Source organism: Crocodylus siamensis, chromosome 5 (assembly GCF_052110815.1).
Source record: "Crocodylus siamensis isolate JL-2025a chromosome 5, ASM5211081v1, whole genome shotgun sequence".
In the NCBI taxonomy this organism is placed as follows: domain Eukaryota; kingdom Metazoa; phylum Chordata; order Crocodylia; family Crocodylidae; genus Crocodylus; species Crocodylus siamensis.
The window spans coordinates 90,871,135-90,894,190 of record NC_143399.1 but is presented as its reverse complement, the minus strand read 5'-3'; the positions used below and the strand labels follow the sequence as shown (position 1 = coordinate 90,894,190).

At 40.6% G+C, this 23,056-nt stretch overlaps 1 protein-coding gene across 6 annotated transcripts in view; it reads left to right on the top strand.

Moving 5' to 3' along the window:
• C5H7orf57 (chromosome 5 C7orf57 homolog) overlaps window positions 1-14,729 on the top strand; it is a 29,411-nt gene extending 14,682 nt beyond the window's left edge. For 4 of the 6 annotated variants that reach the window (XM_090049692.1, XM_090049689.1, XM_090049693.1 and 1 more), the window contains 3 exons: window positions 7,630-7,730; window positions 9,274-9,410; window positions 12,800-14,729. In XM_090049692.1, coding sequence (XP_089905818.1) covers window positions 7,630-7,730; window positions 9,274-9,410; window positions 12,800-12,867 — 306 coding nt within the window. In that variant the 3' untranslated portion in view covers window positions 12,868-14,729. Of the gene's footprint in view, window positions 1-7,629; window positions 7,731-9,273; window positions 9,411-9,815; window positions 10,995-12,799 lie in introns of all 6 variants that reach the window. The other 2 variants (XR_016442677.1, XM_090049691.1) reach the window with 2 other exon arrangements.
• Window positions 14,730-23,056: the final 8,327 nt, after the last annotated feature.

The window sequence follows — 23,056 nt, the reverse complement described above, 5'->3', positions numbered from 1 at the left end:
TGCAATTCAGACAAAATGGAATAGCAGGGAACAAGTGACCTCACCTCAGAATAACCTATACATTGGTAGTTAGAATGCTTTCTAGGGAGGTCAGATATATCAATATGACTATCAGGCAGAAGAGGAAAATAACCTAGGTCTCCCACATCCTGGTGAGTGTTCTAGCCACTGACCTGTTAAATGAAAGGTTCAGGCACTAATGGATCCTGATGGGGATTAGGCATTATATAGATACTGACCTGCTCAGTCCTATTAAGACTGACATGCTTCTGGGGGTGCCTAAAAGAATCATTGGGCTAGGAAGAAAGGCCACAAAAGTGAGCATGATTTTCTAACTTACTGGTTAGGGCAGACCTAGCATGTGGCTTTGTGTTTTCATAAAAAATGGTAATTGGCAGCAGTGCAAGGACACACTTGGGCACCTAAGGCAAAATGGAAGCAGCAGCTTCCAGTTGCCACCCTGTTTGTGACTGAATGCAGGGCTGCCAGCAGCGACCGATTCTTTTCACCCTCTGCCCCAAATCAGGGCTTGGGGTGGCTGTTCCCTTTATGCCTCCCTTCCACTCCCCCACCCCCTCCCAGTTAGGCCACTGGTCATTGAATAAAATACAGAAACAGCAGCATCAGCAGCCTTATTTTGAAAGAAAGAACAAACCTTTGTTCATTTTTTGGGAGACGTAGGCCTACTTTCAAACACAGACTTCCAGACAATGAATCCTGAGTGAAGATACCTGAGCCCTAGAAAGAGGCAAGTTTTTAGACTTATTCCTGTGTTTTCCACTGGTTAGTTTAAACAGCTGCCCACTCAGTATCCTGGGTTTTTTTGTCAGTCCTATTTTGTGGCAACTATTCTCACACATTGCAGAAGGAATTAAAGTGCCTAGTTAAAAACTCTGGTTTCTGCTCTGGGAACCGGTCATCTTGAATCTTTTTTTGGAATTGCCCTTAGTGCCATGCCATGGAAGAAGAAAACTGCCTTCCTCAGTGACTATGATTAATACAGTAAACTCTGAATTTAAACTTCCTTAGCATTTAGTTATGAGGTCACATGTTATTTGAAACTAGTTTTGGAATTCTCTAAAGAGTAATGTAAGAAACCATAGATGTAAGTAGTACATGTACACCGAATTGGAGATTTACTAAATATTACTAAAGCTGTTTGAGTCACTGTTTGCTCAGATTTCTTCCTCTCTTTCATTCTGCATGCTAAAACCAAATCTTAAATTCAGCTATTTTATATTTAACACATGGGAAGGGTTAGTATAATATCAGAGATGACAATACAGATGCTTAACAATGATATGTAGATTTCATGTACCATTTAGTTGTAGAAAATTTAAATGCCTCAGATGGTTTGTTTTCACTTGAAGGTTAAACTCATCTTCTAAGTGTTACTTCTAACTCAGGCTGTGTCCATACACAAACCCTTAATTTTGGTGCAGTATATATTAAAAACTCAAGTTAGCTGGCTTAGCAGGAGATATAGCCTTCGCAGCTGTTTGGGAGTCATGACAGTTTGCTGTGTTGCCCCTCTTGGTAACTGGTAACCCTCCCAAGCTACCCTGCAGTGAAGGCATAACCTGAATGAACACTTTTGCACATCAGCAAGACAAACTGGTCACAAAATGCATACCCAAATCTTTCCACCTGATTTAAGGACAGATTTTTACTATTTTTAAAACCTTAGTGAGGACAGTTGTTTAGAAGCCATTTCCAGGTGATGTTTGAAGACCAAATATTGAGTAATAAGTGAAAATTACAATAAAAAATGTGTGAAGCACCCTGTTGTAAATAGCCAGCACAAGTTTTCTGTGGGTACATCTATGTGAGATGTGAGTGATTACTGCACATTTAGCATAAGCAAGTACTAACTAAATGTGCAGTAACTGCAGTTACTGTGCAGTAGGGCTGGAAAACACCTTTTAAGTGGTGCTACTGCACAGTAGCCTAATACTACTGTGCAATAGCATCTCAGCATGGTTTTTGCCATACGATGCTACTGGGTAGTAGTATCAGGCTACTGCACAGTCACTGTCTCCTGCAGACATGCCCTGTATCACTTAAATATCACATATCACATAGTGCTGACTCTCTACGTAGGAGCAAATTTCATGCATTGAAACCAGCTTAATTCATCATTGTCTGAGGTAGGAGAAGCATAATAATAGGTAGAACATATGGAAAGGAAAGTAAGTATTTAACAATACCTTTTCTTAGTAATGAAAACTATTACTAGAAATAGGTAAAAACATTTATTTACAATATTTTTAAAGTTATCCCTTTGAATAAAATTAAAGTACCTGGCATGGGAAACTAGAACAGAACATACAGAAAACAAGCATGAACCAGAGCAATTACTACTTCACAAATAAATAACTGTGTGCATTAGCAGAAAGCAAGTGGCAGTTGGTTGCTCCCCAGCTTTGTTTCTCTCTGTTGTTGCTATAGTGGCTGTTGTCTCAGAAACCCTGGAGACTGCTTTTCTTCTCTATTTGCTGTCTGAATGACTTTTACAAGGGAGAAACAGACATTGCCTGACATTGCACGTGCCACCATAAAATTTTGTGCCAGCACAAATAGTAAGCAAATAGACATCCCTATCTTCTGTTGGGCCACATCAGAGGAAAAATCAGTGGCATGACAAAAAGTAGTAATAAAATGTGCTGCTTTATTGAAGTAGATGTCTTGTAGCTCTATGGTGGGAGAGTGAAGGCAGCCTGAGCTGCCTGCAGTCTCCAGCTGCCGCAGGCAGGTGCTGTAGGGGCTTGAAGACTCCTCAAGGCCCTGGAGCACCAGTCTGGCTTTCCCTGCTTGCAGAGGGACACCTGAGGGAATCTTGGGGTGTCTTTCTGTATATGGTGAAGTTGAGATTCCCTGCTTATGGATACACACCTTGGGGTCTCCAGGGGAGCATCTCTATGAGTAGGGAAAGCTCACGTGAGTCCTAGCCTGGAGGTAAAGGATCCAGAGGATCCTTGGAACCCCATGCCCCCACTCTGGGACCTGCTTACCCAACACTCCCCATTTACTCAGATGGATCCCCTGGAGATTCCAGGGGCAGGTCTGGTAAGCAGGGAAAGGCCCACTTTTTCCCCTGCCTGCCTATACACCTCCCCCCACCCCGAGATCGTAGGTGTAGCTCTGGGTAAGTGGGGAAAGATGGGCAGGTGCTCTTACAGCTAGATCTTGCCCAGAAATTCCTGGGGTTTACAGGAGCAAGCCTCTCAAATCTCGGAAGAACACATTGCCCCTTGTCCCACAGCATCAATGGGTGGGACAAGAGGTGAAGTGCATTTTGCTCAATGAAGCTCATTGCATCGCATCGCAGCACAGCGGATTTGCTTCATTTGGCAATATCCATTTGTAGCCTCAGAGGATTTCAAGTTTCTTTGCCACTAAAAGCAGTTGAAGAAACCTCTGATACAGAAGAAAGAGGAATTTTATTTTTCTACTTAAATCCTACTTCTAAAAAATGAATTCACATTTCCCTAAAATTAAGAATGAATTGTTTTTCTAACTTAAAATGTAGCTTTTCCATTCATTTTTAATTTAAGGAACTCTGATTACATGAAATGTGCTTGGCATTATGTTTCCTCACAAAATGTGTGTAAGTAAAAATTATCAAATTTAGCCATAAAAATACCACAAGTATCTGTGTTAATCAAAGTCTGGATATAAAACTAGGTATGGTAAAATAGTCTTCTAGCTTTTCATACCCATAAACAGGAATGGTTTTCAGAGCTTTAGGGACCAAATTACTGAATTATTCCTTGGCCTTCCTCTGCAGTATGGCTGTTGGTTTTTTTTATTTATTTACATGACAATCTTTTGCTCACCTCTGCATTCTAGGTCTTCCTGTTCTACTTTTGTATTTACTTAGGCTTCCTTTTCCTTTTCTATGCTATATTCCAGCATGTTCTCATTGTCAACACAGATTCTCATCTCTTTCCTGCTGCTACTAAGGCCCCTGACAAACATTCACTTAAAGGCATGTGATCTGATCCTAGATCTCAACAATTATGCCTCCCACCGTGCATGTCAGGGGGCACAGTTGTGGGAACTGGGGATCATATCTCAATTGCACCATATTACTTGTGCAGAAGCGGCCTGGGAGCACAATCTCAGGCTCCTCCTGCATCAACAGATTTGGTGCATGACAGTTAACTGATCATTGGCTGGTTCTGGGGACCTCTAGGGCTGTTCAAGCCCCTGTGTGTCCCTAGGAGCAAGCCAGATGATAATGGGCAAATTGAGACTGTCCTGTGGCTCAACTCCTCTGGAAGTCCTGATCTGCCCATGATCTGCCTATTGAACTACCCTGGGGTGGTCCCAATCAGCTGATTGTCAGCAGGATCTGGGCCATTCTGATATGCAGTTGGCTGGAAGGGACCACCCCAGGGTCTGAGCCCCAGGGCCATCCCTATCAGCTGATTATCAGGTGATTGGGACTGCTCTGGGGCTTGACCTCTGGAGTGGTCCCTGCCACACTTTCACTTTAAGATACAACAGAAACCAGCTGCAAAATTATTGCACATATTTTGTGTAATAACTTTGAAGCTGGTTTCCTGTTTTATTGCATCTATCCCCTGAATGTGTGGCCTACTCAATCTTTAAGACATGATTAACTGTTTAATTGCATCCAATGCATACTATTAGGTCCCCATGCAGATGCAGACAAGATCAAATCAAAGTTGTGTTTCTGTGGTGCTTTGTGTTCCAAGCATTGCTCTGCTCAGTATAATGTTAATATATAAAACATATTATTATCAAAATGTATCAATCGTCTCTGAATAGTTCTGAACCTTGATTATAACCTGAAACAGTAAAAACATGAAATGGTAGTTTTTGGAAGTTATAAGATACTTTGCATCTGAAAGCTCATATTTCTGAAGTATAACACTGGTTGTGGAATCATGCAACATGCATTGCAATAGAACACATAGGCAAATTAATTAGAAAAATTAAGTGTCAATTGTTTTTAATGCTTCATGGAGTAGGAGAGCAGCTCTGTGTAGCTAAAAGGGGTTGTTTTTGTTTGTTTGTATGTGTTGGGGGGGTTTATGCTTCTGGGTTTGTTAAGGTGCTCAAGGTTTTTCTATATACTGTTATGAAACTACACCATTGTTCATGTAGTTTTTTATTATTAAAAAAAATCTAAAATCATCTTCCTCAGCCTCAGCTCTTCTATCTGTGGTTTTTATTTTTTCTGTACTGTAATAGCACATATCCTTACTCATTACCAGACCCTTGATTTCTTGATCCTGGGTAAAAGGCTATCACTGCTAAAGTCATTAGGACTTTATGCTTCTTTCCCTTATTGGTTTTATGTCCTTTTCAGGAGTCTATACTTAACCTTTTTAAAATTTTATTACAGTCTTCCTAACTCCCATTCCACATCTGCAAATATTCTCTAAAATATCTGTAATTTGCTGTCATTTGTCAGAATAAGATGCATTTATTTTAGAACTGCATCAGTGGTATTTTGCTATCAATGCGACTATATAGAAATAAATTGTATTTTAGTGGTTTCAATCCAGTTGCAGTTTCTTATACTTACTATAACTTTACAATTTTGTTAATTTTGATATAAATATTTCTATTGTAAGAAACAGATGCACTTTAATACTATGTACCTTTATGCCAAATAACATACAGTTAATTTATCTAGCAATATTTCACTTTTTGATCATTCAGTCTTCAAATTTTTGTATTAATATAACAGTGGTGTTAGGTGCTGCATGCCATTATGTCAGCTGTGTCAGCACTTGAAGTCAATGCCTGATCCCACATTCAGTGTGCTGAGTCCAACCTAGTACATAGCTCTGGAGGCAGCACGTGGGGTGGGACTTGCACACCAGGTCTGGGGCCATGAGCTGGGACTGACCTGGTGAACCAAGTCTAGTGGTAGGCCAGCCCCACACACCAGCCCAATCTGGCATGTGGTTGGGGGGGAGGGGTCTGGAAATTAGGTGATGGAGGGCAAGGAAAGGAGGGAGCAGAAGGTAGTGTTAATTGCCATAACTCCTGGAGCCACAGCAGTTAACACTGCCACTGCTGTACACAAACATTTTCAGAGCTATGGAGAGGCCTTTTCCTCACATATGATGTCAACTGGTTTTGGAGAAAAAGGTGTTGTTCATATGCGAGAAAATATGCTAATTGGTTCAAAGACGCACAAAATTTCATAGCTGAAAACCTACTTTATCAGATGTTAAGGAATACTGAAAACCTAGCATCTGATGGAGTAGGCTGTTGCCTACAAAAGTTTATGTCTCACTGAACCATTTAGTCTGTAAGGTACCACCCTGCGCCTGACTAGAATCACATGGCTCAGGCTCGCTATCTCTATCTCTCTGTATTGAAATCATTGGAATCTTTAGGACAGATTTCCAACAGGTATTTATGTAATTTCAGTAGGAGTTTAGGCACTATAATGAGACTTCAGGTGCCCAAGGCAGTAGTGGTGCCTTCTACTGGCCTCACTGATCCCAACTCCCACTCTGGCTTCTCAGGGTTCTGGCCTGCTATTTCCTGCCACTCCTTGATGTAATGGATGTTTGGGAGATGGCTCTTAAGCCACCAGAGTGACTTCCTCAGGCGATTCCCTCTTTCTGCCTCAGTTGAGTCCACTGAGTTCTCCAGCCCTTGCTCACAGCACACAGGTCTTGGCAGTCTAGCAGACAAAACTATGGTGCCTCCCTGAACCACCCTTTCAACCAATTCCGTGCCTTCTGGCCTTAAACAGTAACCTAAAAAACCCAATACAATGCAAAGACCCCTTGGTTGCACATGGGCCTTTCTGCAGAACTCATTCCTGTCCAGGGATCAGGGCCAGAAGTTCCAATTCTAGCCCTGGAGCTCTGTTGATATCTCCAGTCTGGCTCTCCCCCTTCCAGGCAGCTGCCTTCCATTAATTCAGTGCTGGGGTTAATTACTTCATCAGCCCTCTAAGTTCTGTCAGCTAATCAGCTTATCTGAGGGGGGTCTGCAGCCTAGGGCTCTGTAGCCCTGTAACTCTGCTGCCTGCCTGCCAAGTAACACAGGGAGGAAAACTACAGGCACCTAAATAGGAACTAGGCACCCAGATACCCTTTTTGGAGGTGGTTCTTTGCTTTTTATTGCAGGATTTTACCTAAGATTGTCTTATCACTTCCATGTGATGTACTGAGCTATAATTTGAATCTAACTGCTAAAATTGAATTTTGCAGCTTAGTTTTGAAATCCACTACAGCTCTTGTGGTGTCAGTAGTGTTTATAGCTCAGCACATGGGCGACACATAGGGAGGGTACAGGGGACCAGCCCTCCTCCCCTGGTCGCTGACTGGCCACTGGGGGACCCCTCTCCCTCCCCAGACTCAGGAGGCACCAGTTGCCCATGGCTCAGCACATTTTGTAGATGTATCATACCGAAAAAAATGTTAATATACCCACAGATATGAAAGTAAAAAGAAGTAATGTTTTTTCATAAATGTCAGTACTCCCTGTACTTCCCTATAATTACTGTTCATACCTTGGAGAATGCAGATACTGAAGACATCCAAGGCCACAAAAGTAATGCTGTAATATCCCCCAATTATACTTATTTTTAACCATAACCATTTGCATTAAATTAATCTCTCTCTAACACAGGTAAAGCTTCCTGCTATAAAACCTAAGTACCCCAACAGAATGCAGAATGCTCCTACAAATAAGGAATTCCATGAGGGAAATAGGCTTTACTTTCCACCTATGTAAGTAGTAGAAACATAGTAGTCACTAAGCTCCTGATCCTCATAAACATTAATGCATATGAGTAACTTGACTCAGTGTATGAGTGTTTTGTTGGGAGCATGACTTTCATCTGTGGTGTATCACTCACTTCTGTAACTTGCCATGAAACTACATTTGCTATATGGATGTGGTCAAATAGTTTTATAAATAACTTTAAAATGTGGTTCTGAATTTTAGAAATACAGTATTAAATGACCTTAAGTTTGTAAATATAAGCATAAATATTCAAAATGTTTAGATTTCCAGAATAATAAGTATTCTATTCCACTGAAGTTTATTGTTGTTTAAAAAAAAAAAAAGCACTTTAATTGTGCTAATTTTGGTGCTCAGTATATTAATACAAAATATAAACCATGAGTCAGTTTGCTTACTCCAGCCTAATAGGGGCACATATGCAACATTCACTGCAGAGCGAATTAGTCCACTCTGCAGTAAATGTCTTGTGTAGATGTACCCAGATAGCAGTTTTATAGAATGTTCCTAAATAGTGTAAATTAATTCATTTTAAAATTTCTATTTAAATGCAAAAAAAAGGAATAGAAACTGTTATATTCCTGCAGTACCTGAATATGTCCATACAGTAAACTTAGTACCCAACAATGTGGCATCCTCAACCATTGGGAGTTTCTCCAGGCAGTTTGCTTTCTAAACTTGAAGCATTTTTCCATTTTTGTGTATGTGGGTTGGTTAGTTAGGGGGCTGGCTAATGGGCATTGTCATCCACCCAAAGTTCCAAGCTGATTGGTTCTGGTGTCAGAGGAGTCCACTTAGAGCAGCACAATGAGCTTTAAGGTAAACAGAAAGTTTATCAGGGAAAGTTAAGTGTGCTGTACAGATCTGGCTATAAAGTTAATATTACTTAGGAATCTTAGGTTTTCTAATGTGACTTGTATTTGGTTAAATTTTTCATTCATGACATGAACTACCTTGTCACTTTATCTCATTTCCCCAACTATTCTAAAGCCCAAGTCCCTCAAATGTTACACATATGTAGACTCTTTGAAATGGGAGGCATTGCTTACAGAAAATTATTTGCATCCAAGGTTGTGAGATCATGTCTTAAGGGTCTGTGTTCACTATATTGGATATAGCTATGATGTATATTGTAATGGTAACATGGCATATGCACTGATAGCTATTAATTTTATCTTTCATGTAACTGTTTACCTTGCTGTTTTGGAGCAAAATGTTTGTAACCTTGTCAGTCAAAATGCCTATTGAGTTTTGCATGACAGAGGACTGCTGCATTTTCTCTGTGGTGATGATAAATAAATGTTATTTGTTATCTGAACATTTATTCAAGTGTTAGAATATTTTTCTAAAATTCATATTAAATTAATGTTATGCTATTTAAGCACTTGAAAAATAAATAGTATAAGCTAAATCTTAGGAAAAGAGAATACTTTTTGTAAGTTAAGAAGTTTGCTATTCATCCCTTTTTAAGGTTTTGATTTTTTTTTTCCTCCCCATAATTTCTGTGTGTGTATGTGTGTGTGCTTGCAGGCCTGTTCAGAAAAACGGTGAACCAGTAAACTTCAGTAAACTGATCAGTAATGGTTACGGCAATGACCAGATTCAGCAACATGATGAAGGGGAGAAAAAGGGTCAGCAAACACCAAAAAATAATGGGCAACCTGAAGGTATCGCATTTTGCAACTATTTTTTTTTTCTTAATTTATCAGTTATTTCAAGCTACCAGCCAGGATTAGTCCTAGCAACTTGTATATATCTTGTTTTTAACATAATTAATATTAATTAAACACAAAAATGATGTAGGCCTAGAGTCCCAGATTTTTATATTTCATTTCCGTTTTATAAACTGTTTTTTCCCTTAAGAGTTAGCAACATTTCTAAGTATTTTGCTAGCCCTTTACAAGTAATCTCTATTGCCTCCCACTTGTATGACTTCTCCATATACTTTAGAAGCATAACAAACATTTCTGGTTTACTGATACTTGAAGGGGCTAAGGAATTGCCATATCTTAAATCTGAATATTTAATACTTTCTGTTTCAAAGATATTTATGTTTATTTTTGTTTATACAGCAAAAGCTGTGTTATCCGGCACTTTATCAACCGGAGAGCTCCACTAACCGACATCCGAGGGACGCGGCAAAAGCAAAACCAGAAGTCCCACTTCTGGTTTTGCTGCCGCAAGCAGAGTTCTTCTCCTTCATTTCCTTGGCCCGCGGCCCAAAGCAAAGTAGCCTGTGCAGGGCAAAGCAGACTGCATGGACGCCAGCACAGTGACGCCAGGGAGTGCACCAAATGGTGCACATTTTATTAACCAGCATATTTGGTTAACTGGCATCTCCCATTCCCATTGGATAACAGAGATTTTGCTGTATATTATTCATTTATGTATCTAATTATGTTTATTTCATTTATGCATCTTAATTATTTTACATCATTACCTTTTATTAATAAATGTTTATGGGTTTTTTAATATATGTCTTTACCATATTTGTGAATAAGGATATTCCTAACAGCCAAATCTAAAAATATGTGTAGCATGGTCTTGATCTTGCTACCAATACTTACTTCTTATGCTTTTATTGTTATTACATTAATCTTAGTCTCGATCTGAAATAGGTGCCCAGCCTGAGAAGCAACTCTTCAAACTCAGATGTATGCACCCCCTATGCTTATACATGCAGAACCCACAATTATCCCGTGAGAATTAAAGACCTCATTAATCAACCAAGAAGCCTAAAGCCAACTTTTCCTAACAAGTTGCAAACAAATTGATGGTCAATCTTTTGATAACCTTTGTCTTTTGATTCTATCTTACATTTTGTGCATTAATATTTTTTCCCCAAAATTTTTGGGAGGTAATGCTAAGGATTTCAGGATTCTCAGACTTTCAAATTAATTAGTAAGGCAGACTTGTGCATGAGTCCAGCAGAGAGCACCTCAAGAAATAAAGGACAAGTGTATAAACTGAATCAGACTAAAATATTCTTGCTCTTCTGTACTTTTAAAAAAAATTTGTTTTGAATCTTAAATAAGGTAGCTTGACCCAACCATTTCTGACTCAAAGTACGTGCAGCTAAATATTGCTTCACAGTGATGCAAGAAATTCAGGGTAATAGCTAATTGTGTTGATTTCCTTTTTTCAATTTTTAATTGATTTTCTTTTTATATAACTTGAAATAGAATTGAAAAATCAACCAAATGAGAGAGAGAAAGGAAGGACAGGCATAATATGAAAAAGATGAAAATTCTGTAAGTTTTATATAGTATCCTGAATTCTTTTTTCTACATGTTGTTAGATTGAGTTAGAATAAGATCATGTTTGCTTCTTATCCCATTATTGCCCTTGTATGCTCATCACATCTGCACAGGTTCAGATATACTCTGTGCGAAGGAGAGGTGTCCACTAGTACTGCTAAAAGTGTTGACTAGCCCCAAATGTGTAGTTTAGTCTTATCCCCTTCACGCTGGTCCTGAACCCTTTCAAAGGCTTATTGCTGCCAGTCAGTACTATTGCAGGAGTACATCTTCTCCCCTTTCACAAGGCTCAGGTTTGGGAAGGCTATAATTCATAATTTCAGACATGACATGGTCACCTATTATATCAATGCACATTTGTAATGTGCTCTTGGGGGAAACGGCTATACCATGTTTAAATGGCAACAGTCCCTCAAAAAACCTAACATAATAAATGAAGGGACTCTGTGAACATCTGTCACACTGACTAGTGTTGTGCAAGATGCCAGAAAATACTGAGATTTTGAAGTTCCATAGCCCTAAACTAACTAGTCAGCTTGTTAGGTGTCATGTGTTCAATGAAGCTGAGAGAGACAGTGAGCATGAGGTGTTCTTAATTTGCCACCTTTAATGAGAGGTGATATTGTCTCCAGTCATGTCACCCACTTCTTAATTCACATTACACAGTTATTGTCATCAAAAATATTAATCTGAGTATCAAACATGGAAAGAAACATCTAAAAGAGCATAGGATGTGGGGATTCCTTGATTGCTATAAATTATATTTCCCACATGAAATATAACCTTTTTTAAGTTTTCCAAGATTAATTAGAAAGGGAAATGAAGCTGTTGTATTGCACAGTATGATTCATTTACATTTACATATTGTTTCCCAGTTTGGTATTCCATACAATAATCAGTATGGAAATTATATAAGGTACCATGGTTAGGATTATAAATTCTACTTTTCATTTTGTACTTGCTCTTTCTCTTTTTGTTTCCTTTTTCTGTCTATCATTCCCTCCCTTACCAAACTCCTTGTCTATCTTATCTCGCACTGTTATTTGTTATCTTGTGTCCAGCCTCCTTGTTGGTTAGCTGCAGTTAGCAGCAGTAGTGATCCCACTCAACTTTGTATATAGGAGAGTGAAGCATTACAAAGATAGAGCTCTGCAATTAATGCAGAAAAAAGTGACTTCTGCTAACGAATTGAAAATTTACATTTGAATTAAATGACACATCTTGTCCTTTCTTTAACAATATGAAGGCCTTCAGGTACAATACAGCAGATGTCATTCTGAGGCAATATCACAATTTGGGAAGCCCAGATAGGGAGTATATATGCCTAGAAGAAACAAGAGTTCACTTCTTCTGGGGTTCTGTGTGTTCGTTTATGGTCAGTTTTGATAAAACCGGGCTAGAATGATGTATCTACTGCTACATATCTCCACTAGCCATTGACTTCAGTGAATTTCTGCATAGGTACTGGGGGCAGCCCACACTGACCAGTCCAACCGGCTTAATGAGTGTCTTAGTCTCCATGTGCTACTCGCTTAACATGAGCATTATTTGCTAGTACTTTACCAGCTATCTACCATGCTAAATACAAGCAACAAGTAAAAGAAGCATTGCAGAGCATGTGTGCTTAGCTTGTGCATTGCAGACTTTATATGAAGTATTTTCTTTCCTCCTGGTCAGCTAATAGAATTGGAGTTTGTGACTATTTTTTGATTTCGGGAAAGGGAAATGTTATAGCATTTGGCCATACCTTTTTAAAATGACAGAAGTTGTCACTTGTGCTCTCATCTTTTGAATTGCAGATTCAGACACATTCCAGCCCGAATCAACCTACACAGGACAAGTGAAAGTTGCACCTTCAGGAATGTAATAAATGTGAACACTTAGAGAGCATCAAGAGGAGTAAAGCTTGAGATGGCTTATGAAACAAGTGTCTATATTTATAAACTAATGTCTGTTTCATTGCAGGTATCTAACCATTGTAGCAAAATTTACCCCTTGTGTTTACCTTATAGGTTTATACCACAGATGAATTTGGTTTGGCACTTCACTTCAGCAAATGTTAAAGTGCATAGGTCATAGCTACCTCTGTTATACTTAAGTTGGGTTTAACGTAGATTTAGCATACAACATTGAAGATTTTATCATCAAATGTACTAGACTAGTTGTTTCAACTTGCTGAAAGGACTTGGCTGCACGCAAACACCATTCCAATATAATTCAAGAAATACAACCCCTTAATGTGTACACAGTTATACTGGTATAGCATATTCCCGTAACGGATGATGCCTGGTAGCTATACTGTACAGGTATAACAATGTTTACATTAGGGATTGTTCTGTGTAGCTGTTTAAGGGAGTGGGGGAACACATTCCTTACTGAAAAGCTACACTATTCAAAAAAACTGTGCTTGGACCAGATGTAGGACTTTTTTTAAGAGTTCTGCAAGACTATACCTGCTGTATAAGAACTTGCTTGATCAGTAGCACTTCTGTAGGGAGAAGACTAAATCAGCAAATTCTTTAGAAAACTAAATCATACTTTTGCACTACAGGAGTGGTTCAGTAGAGCAAATGATGTCAGTTTGAGCAATGGATGTGGTCTGCACTTTGAGCCTTAAAATCTTAATAATATTTTTGTCCGACTTGAAGTTTTGACTGGGTCAACAAAATTCTATTTAATGCCAGACTTCTCTATTCTTGAATGTTAAGAAAAAATGTTATATTTTTTTGAAAAAGTAGTGTATATTAACAGTAAGGATGGCACTATGAAAGCTGGAGTATACTGTACATTTTCAATATGTGAATCTTGCTCTTATGTCTGTTTGAACTAGGGCTTATCCAACAAATTTCATATATACATATGTTGAGTCTGTCTGAGGAAATGTTGCTAAAAGATGGGCATAATTTTTTATTTGTTTTATTAAGATGTTTCCTATGAAAAAATATTTTTTTATTCCACTGGAATATAAATGTGATTATTTCTTTCAGAATGCACCCACGGGACATTATCCATTTCTTAACCCCAAACTGAAAATTGTAAGCATACTACTGGAAAGACACCTGCCTGGATAGAGTCTTTTAAGAATTAAAATATATTGCAAATTTAGTGCAAATTAAATTAGCTTATCATGAAAGTTGGTTAGACACAGTTATGAGGATGGATCTGTTACTAATTCATAACCGAAAAACTTTGGTAAAAATTATATCCCTATTGAAACCAATGGGAGTCTTGCTGTTGCCTTCAATGATGCCAGGATTTAATTTTTCATTTCAAATATATGTAACCATATATTTAGTTCTGGTTTCTAAATAAATGGCAAACAACATACTTAAACATTGTATTATTTGCAAAATCAAAGTGCTTAAATGTATGGAAGTGGCTTAAGAAGGACGTAATACATTTTATAGTGTCCACATAATAGGGAATCCCATTTCTATTACACATAAAGAAATGCATTTTTAAGGCAATTAAATTATTTAGAAAGGTTGAAAAGGTTGTAACAAGCTGTTTGTAACAGGAATGCAAATAAATGTTTGTTAAAAGTTATGATTTCAGTTCAGGACAATTTGCTTATGGCCTGTAATTCACATATCATTGGACAAATTGTTTTCATGCTTTTGCAGAGGTCTCCATGGTTGTCAGAGTAAATGTAGAATTTTTTTCTCCAAATAAAATTGGGTGCTAAAAAGAGTCCTTTATTACAGAAAGATATAAGAAGCTGAAATATGTAACAGCCTGAAACATGGTAAGTCTAATGCCAATAATAGTTATTTTAGACCAAAGATAATTTATGTTGGGAAATTCTTTACATATAGCAAAGCAGATTAAACCAGTTACATAACACAAAGTTTTCAGCAAAATTAGTACTGCGCATAGCTTTATGGAAATTCTGGGAATTTAACACTTTTCAGCTGACACAGAACATATTAAAGGGAAGACAGATGAGGGAAGAAGAGTTATAAACAGTTTTCCAAATCAAAGGTGCTTAACTTTTATGATATCTAACAGCAAAATCTTTGAAGCTTTTTTAATTATTATTTATCAATGGTAAGAATTGTTTTCCTCTTTAAATATTCTGGTAATTGGTTCCTCAGGTAGTTAAAATGCACACCGAATATGTCTGTGCTCCATGTACATGCACATGGATGTCTGTGACTAAAAAATAAGCACCACTTACTTTTTTCTGCTTTACATGTCCTAAACCATGAGGCACGGGGATGTTTTGGAGATGGCCCTGCTATAACTCTGGAGGTTGTCATCTGTGTGGGTTTCAGAGTGTCAGCAGTAGGTTAATGATCTGAAGGCTCCTGAACATCTTTACTATAGCCTTTTTGGGTTTGGACTCTGTGGGCACGTCCAGACGAGCACGGGCATGTGGTATGTGGTACCACAAACACATCTGTAGTGCCACATACCACACAGTCAGGTGTCTTCTGCATTGCAAGGGCATGCTGCTGGTGCACACACTGCTCCGTTTTTTTCCCTATGGGGAAAAAAACAGAGCAGCACACATATGGGCAGCGCCTGCTGCTGAAAAGCAGAGCTGGGCTGCCCAGAGTTATGCTGCAGCTCCCAGACAGGCTCCACCCAGCAGGACTGCCACAGCTGCAGCAGGACCCCAAGTAAGGCTGTTGGGGCCAGCACAGTGCTGGCCCCAGCCTCCCCTATCACCCTTGGGGTAACTTGCCATGCTCCAAAGTACACATGGCACAGGCATTCCCTGAGGACAAGTAGCTTCAGTGCAAGGTGTACCACTGCCACTTGTCCCTGGGGAACCAAACGTCTGCACTTGCTTGTGAAGTGGGAGTGGGAGGCAACCTGGGGGGTACTTAAGACTTAGTGTGGACATACGCATAGTCATCCAGTACTAATGTGGAAAAGGGAATTGCTGCAAAGCGAGGAAGGATTATGATTGGGCCCTCCTTTTCTATACTGTGCGTTCTCTTTTATAATTTTAATATTTCCTGCTGAGGTGGATCCAGGATTTGGCAAAGGGGGTGGGGGAGAAGCCATACAGTCTGCAGGAGTGGCTGCACCCCCTCTTCTAGCCTTCTCCCTCACAACCCAGCAATGTGGACAGGGCGGATGAGACTGTAGGAACCTCTGGGGACTTTTTTAAAGAAGGTAAGAATTTTCCCTGCTCCTTCCTTTCCCCTCCATGCTCAAAGGCATTCCCTTCCTTTCTCCTCCCCATGCTCCTCTGCCTATCCCTACTGCTTTCTCTGCTGTGCCTGGGGTGCAGCAAACTTCAGAGGCATTTCTGCCCTCCAGCTAAGTTAAGTAGGGGCTATACTGAGTAACACTGACAGCAATGTCAGTGGACTGGGGGCTGGGTTCCTACACCATTCCCACTCCCCTAGAAGCAGGTGCAGGGAGTGGGAACTCATTCCTCCACCCATCTCTGCTCTCACTGTCACTGTTCCCAGCTAAGTGCAGCTGGAGGAGTAACATCAGCTTTTCCCTGCCCCAGGAACAGCAGGGAAAGGTGCTGCAGGGAAGGGAGTGGGGAAAGGGTAATGGAAGAGATGTGCTTCTGAGGATAGATTTCATAGATATTAGGGCTGGAAAGGACCTCGGAAGATCATCGAGTCCAGCCCCCCGCCCAAAGGGCAGGAAGTCAGATGGGGTCATAGGATCCCAGCAAGATAAGCATCCAGTTTGCTCTTGAAGGTGTTCAGAGTAGGTGCTTGAACCACATCCAATGGCAGACTGTTCCAGACCTTGGGGGCTCGGACAGTAAAGAAATTCTTCCTTATGTCCAGCCTGAAACAGTCTCACAGTAGTTTATGACTGTTCGACCTCGTCATCCCTTGGGGTGCTCTGCTGAACAAACGTTCCTCCAGATCCTGGTGGTCACCCCTGATAAACTTATAGGTGGCCATCAGATCACCCCTGAGCCTGCGCTTTTCCAGGCTAAAGAGCCCCATGGCTCTCAGCCTGTCGTAAGTTCCGTTTTCCGGACCCCTGATCATGTGTGTGGCTCTTCTCTGGACTCTCAAGCTTCTCCACATCCTTTTTGAATTGTGGAGCCCAAAACTGGACGCAGTACTCCAGCTGCGGCCTCACTAAGGCCGAGTACAAGGGGAGAATGACGTCCCAGGATTTGCTTGAGAAGCATCTATGGATGCAAGCCAGCGTTTTGGTCACTTTAGTAGCCGCAGCATCCCATTGCAGGCTCATGTTCATCTTGTGGTCAATGATGACCCCCAAGTCTCTTTCTTCCGAAGTGCTACCCAGCATAGCACTGCTGAGCCTATAAGGATGCTGCAGGTTTTTCTTCCCAAGGTGGAGAACCTTGCATTTTTCGGTGTTAAACACCATCAGGTTCTCATCCGCCCATTTGCTGAGCCTGTTCAGGTCAGCCTGGATCACCTGCCTTTCATCTGGCGTGGATGCTTTGCCCCAAAGTTTGGTGTCATCAGCAAACTTGGCCAGTCTGCTCCTGACTCCAGTGTTCACATCATTAATGAAGATGTTGAACAATCTGGGTCCTAGGACAGAGCCTTGGGGGACCCCACTGGTCACAGGACACCATAATGAGTGACTGCCATCAATTACAACCCTCTGGGTCTGACCACACAGCCAGTTTCCCAGCCAGCGGATCATGGTGGACCCAAGGCCACAGTTGGCTAGTTTCGCCAAGAGGTGATCATGGGATACCAGATTGAAGGCTTTTTTGAAGTCAAGATATATGACATCAATCTCATCTCCCTTGTCCAGGTGATAGGTCAGAGGGGAAGGGAGGATTCTCTTCTGCTTTCAGGACTTTTTTGAAGTCCCCAGAGGCCTGAAAGGGGGTGCAGCCATGCCACTGCACTCCCTCTGGATCTGCCCCTTCTTCCTTCTCACACAGCCATCTCTAAGTTCTCCCAAGTAATTAAAAATGTGTCTCTGATGCATAAGTCTTACCCTTTTTGTGGTTTGTGCCCCAGTATAGTTTTGCTTAAAAAGGAGAGTGCAATAAATAGGGCAGGGGAAAGGAAGTCGGGATGAATGAATTCACTTGGCTGTCAATCATTCTATAACCTCTCTGCCATAGTTAACTCACTTAAATGTGAAAACCAGGGGCAAACTTCTTCAGAATACGCTTCATTTGAATAGAAAGCTTATCTCATGCTTTCTTAGTCCCAACTGCATAATCTGCCTGTGGCAGTTCTTAAATACCTAATATTAATATTTCATGTAAAGTACATTCAGCTACTTATACTATGATTTAGCAAGTGGAAAGAAAGAGGACAGCAGGTTGAGGGGATGTCTGCACACGCAGTACCATGCAGCACCTCAGCTAGCTAAATAAGCTAGTTTTGGTAATGAGAGCATTAATGGCCACTTTAGCACAGTATTCTATCTGGCTAATATAGGTTTCTATGCTAATGAGGCTACGTTGCTCGCAACAGCAATGCTAACTCATTTCTAGCTAGTTTGGATATCTCTATACAATACAGCTATGTTGCATAAACAGATTCCAAATACCACCAGAATTACAATATTAATTAGCTTTGGTATTTAACATGCAGGCATTTCGCAGCATTCCATGTTCGTAAAGCACTTTGCGATCCTTTATGTAGATTTGATCTTTTTGGGTGCCTACACATGAGCGCAGAAGCTGCTCCAATGCACAAGAGCACATGTTAGAGCAGACTTAATTAGTCTGCTGGAGTGTGGTAACTGCCCTGCCAAGCACATGTAAAAGTGTCATTTCTGATGTTGGAAAACAGGGCTAGAGCAGAAGCACACATTTCAGTCTGTCCTATGGAGATCTAATCCAAATATTATAATTAAATGAATCAGAAAATCCAGGATGAATTTAAATTCACCTTGCAAATTTAGTTGGCTACACTTAGTCTTAGTTTGCGCTAAGCAAATGTGATCACTTCAGTAAAGCGACTAGTTTCAAACTTCTCAGTATACAACAGTTCCAGCTGAAAGCTTTGAAATCTGCTGCGTACTAAACACTTTTGAATATCTGACTGCTTTATTTAGGTACCCAAACTGAAGCTGGGTTCTTTTAAAAATCCAGCTGTTCCTGTCTAAGCTACTGAAATGGTTATATGGTATTGTGTTCCATGCATCACCTAGACAAATTGGAGGATTGGACCAAAAGAAATCTCATGAGGCTCAACAAGGGCAGCAGCTCTGCAGAAAAGGACCTGAGGGTTACAGTGGACAATAAGCTGAATATGAGCCATCAGTGTGTTCAGTTTTGGGCCCTTCACTACAGAAAGGATGTGGACAAATTGGAGAGCGTCCAGCAGAGGGCAACAAGAATGCTGAGGTGGTTGGGGTACACAATGAGGAAAGACTGAGGGAACTAGATTTATTTATTCTATAGAAGAGGGGAATTAATAGCAGCCTTCAACTACCTGAAGAGGGGTTTGAAGATGATGGAGCTAAACTGTTCTCAATGGTGGCAGACGATATAACAAGGAGCAAGAGTTTCAAGTTGCAGCAAGGGAAGTTTAGGTTAGATATTAGGAAGAATTTTCTCACTAGAAGGATAGTAAAATACTGGAACAGGTTAACCAGAAAGGTGGTGGAAGCTCCATCCTTGGAGGTTTTCAAAACCTGGCTAGACAAAGCTTTGGCTGGGATGATCTAGTTGGGGAGTGTCGTGCTTTGTGCAGGGGGGTGGACTAGATGACCTCCTGAGGTCCCTTCCAACCCTAACTTCCTATGATTCTAATTCACCTGCAAAGAAATTATTGTTCAGTTGTACCCAGTCCTCCAGAACACTCTTCTTCTCTCTCACCTGTTCCTCTGATTTCCCTTGGGAAAAGGTAGAGGGGGGCCATTACAGAATTTAAATTTCATTTCAATTTGGTTTGATTTTTTTTTCCTGCTATCACTATCTAGTGTTCAGCTGGACTTTAAATTCTGAAGGCTGCAAGTGGGAGAGGAAAGGGAAAAATCTTGGTCACTCCTTTTCAGCATCCACTCATTGCCACTGTGACACAAGATACTAGGCAAGATGGACCCATAGTGTGATCCATTAAATGGCACTTAAGCTTTTAACTAGAATTAAAAAGTATAAAAATGTATTTAAAGACCAAATATTCAGACAATTTTTCTTGCCTGGTCAATATATACAAGCAAAGTAAATAAAATTGGGCTACGCTTTCCCTGGGTACCTAAAATGCCTGCTGACTGCAGTAGTAGTTTTGAGTATATAAGGCAGGGATAGACTACTTTTTTCCAGATGAGGATTGGAATGACCCATCCCAGGTCAGAGGAGAGTGGGCACCAAGACTCTGCTGCCACCACTGCCTATCTCCCCTGTTGCATGGGGAAAGTGCCGAGCTGGTGTTCATCCCTACAGCAGCATGGAGGGGAGTACCTGCAGATGGTGGCCCCTGACACTGAATGCTGCTGAAGCATCGTGTCCAGAAGCTGGATTAATTTTTATTATCTAATTTGGGCCTATACATTTCTATATCTATCTTGTATGTGATTTCTTTCTTGGACAGTAATACTGTAACAAATACACCTAACCACTCTGTGTCCTAAATTTGCCATTCTAAATTAAACCACATGGCCAAGGTGAGTTGATAAAGGTCAGTAACTGTACAAGTATGCTGAATTGCCAGCACAATGGATTAGAAGAGTATTGATATCTGGGGAAGTTTTACTATCACGTATATACAGAGAATCCCAGGGTTTTCAAAAATGAAAACAAGGGTGAAATTAACCCTTTTCTTCAACAGTCTTAAAACTGGCAGGGGGGAAATTGTAATTTATTTTTTCAAGAATCTCTGATTTGTGTTAACATATTGATCCAAGGAACATGTCAGCCATAATTAAACTGAGCAATTCACAGTCCTACCCACACTACAGTCTCTGTATTGCATGGTTTCTAGAAGTAGCTGAATAAGTGACTTGCAGATCAGAGTTTCCCTTACATTTTTAAAACCTTGTCTGTTTTTTTCCCCCCTTGCAAATGATCATTAAAAGCACATTTGGTATTTCATACACTTATTGATGTCCTCCTCTGGAATTATTAAAATACAAAATGGAATAAAAAGCCAAAGGCAATAATTCCAAGTCCTAAACAAGAGCAAGCTTCAATATTTAACTAAAAAAAGCTTCAAAACCCACTTTAATTTTTTATAGTATTTTCTAATGGAGATTGAAACAAAAGTTACCACAGTAACCACTTATTAGATTCTGAGAAATGCATTATTCATTGTGCTTTTTGATCAGAGTATCCATGGAAACTAGGTTATTCTTTATTTGTGAACTAAATATTTTATATGGTTACTCTGAATAAGTAGTCACAGTGGCTTATTTGGTGGATGCCAGGAAGGAGTATTAATGATATTTTACTCCATTATGTATTGATATAGAAAAAAGCAACTTCTGTGGAATTGACAGACAGTTTATATGTGCCTTACCAGATTTCTATTTGTCCAGCACTGCCTCTTTTGTTTTAGATTTCAATTATTGTCCGGGAATATATCACCTGGAGGGCATAATGGTACCATATACACTTCTGCTTGACCTGTTTGAAAATGAGTTAATAGGTCAGGTCACAATTTTCCTGAAATGTGATGAGCAATACACTTCAGATTCTCTCATATACCATTCATGCTTGAAACAAATTTTCTATACAGGCTCCCTCTGATCTCTTCTGTTACTATGCAAAATCCTATATTTGTGTGTGACACAAAGATTTCTGATACCATATTCCATGGTTCTTTATGTCACGATGAACCCGGCGGAGCTGGCAAGCCAAGCTTGGGGTCGCGGTCATGGTGGGTTGGCCGAGTGGTGGCTATTGGCACGGACAGGTGGGATTAGCGGCTGCGGAGTCTGAGAGGCGGAACCGGAGAGGGTTGAAATGCAAAGATTTATTTTGACTTATGCTTTTCGGCGTAGGCAGAGAAGTCTTCAGTTACAGTTGCAAACGTATGAACAACAACACAACAAAGGGGTCTGTTGGCCCACGAGGTTTAGTCCGAAGACCTAGTCCCAGGGCTGGTCAACAGCGCATTAATGGGTAATACAACGATAAAATGAACTGTAACGCGCAGATGATGAATCGCGTGACACCAGTCCAAGGTGGTGGACAATCGGGTGGTCGAAGAGAAAGCTGAGGTCGGAAGCCAGGAGATGATGCAGCTGAGACGTCAGGTCAGAAGGGTAAGCCGAGTCGTAGTCAGTGGAGGAGGCCGAGGTCGGTGATCTGGAACCGGGTTATAACAGAGTCCAAAGGGTGATCCGAAATCGTAGCCGTTAGTCAGTACCGAGAGTAATCAGAAGCCAGGCGAGCGTAATATATCGAGTGATACGAAAGAACCAACGACAAGAGCGAAGGAGGAGATCTGTAGGCCCTAAAGCCTGACTGAGAGACAGTCGCTGCAACAGCAGCCTCTGCTCTCAGGTAGCGCGATCTTCCCCCCCCCCGGGGTTATATGAATTTGGTAGCCAATCAGAACCCTCTCCGCAGAGAAATTTCTAGTCAGATTACCTCATGTCAGGTTCTGACTGAGCATGCTCTCAGCCAGAAGCTGACACAATCTGAGCATGGGTCTGTGGGGAAAGTAGGTCAACAATATTGACAGGTCTGCAGGTCACCCAGGGGGCAAGGACTGGGTGAGCCTTGGAACTTTCCACTCACAGAATCAAACCCCGCATGTCAGTCCAGCTCTTCTGTGCCGGCAGCAGATACTCAAAATTTTCTCTGACACTTTACATTGTAGTAAGCTGAGCTTCAGAATGATTTCCTTGTGAACGGCAACAGAACGTGCCTGTCTTTACTAGGCACTCGGTAGAAGGCAAAGAAAGATGAGCAGTAGGTTAGCTCCTTGCTTCCATGCTGCTTAGTGATTCTGTTAGTAGCTGATCAGTTGTGCTAACCTGGGCTTTGGCTGTTACTCCTGCTGGGCCAGCCAAGCTGAATTAAAAGATTTGCCATGCCAAAACTTTTGAGTATGTTTGAGACTCTAGTCAACTCAGGTTAGCTTCACAGTGGGTGCATCTACATGAGACACTAACTGCGCAGTAGCCTAATAACGCAATGCAGTAGTGTGTCACAGCATAAACAGTGCTAATACACTACT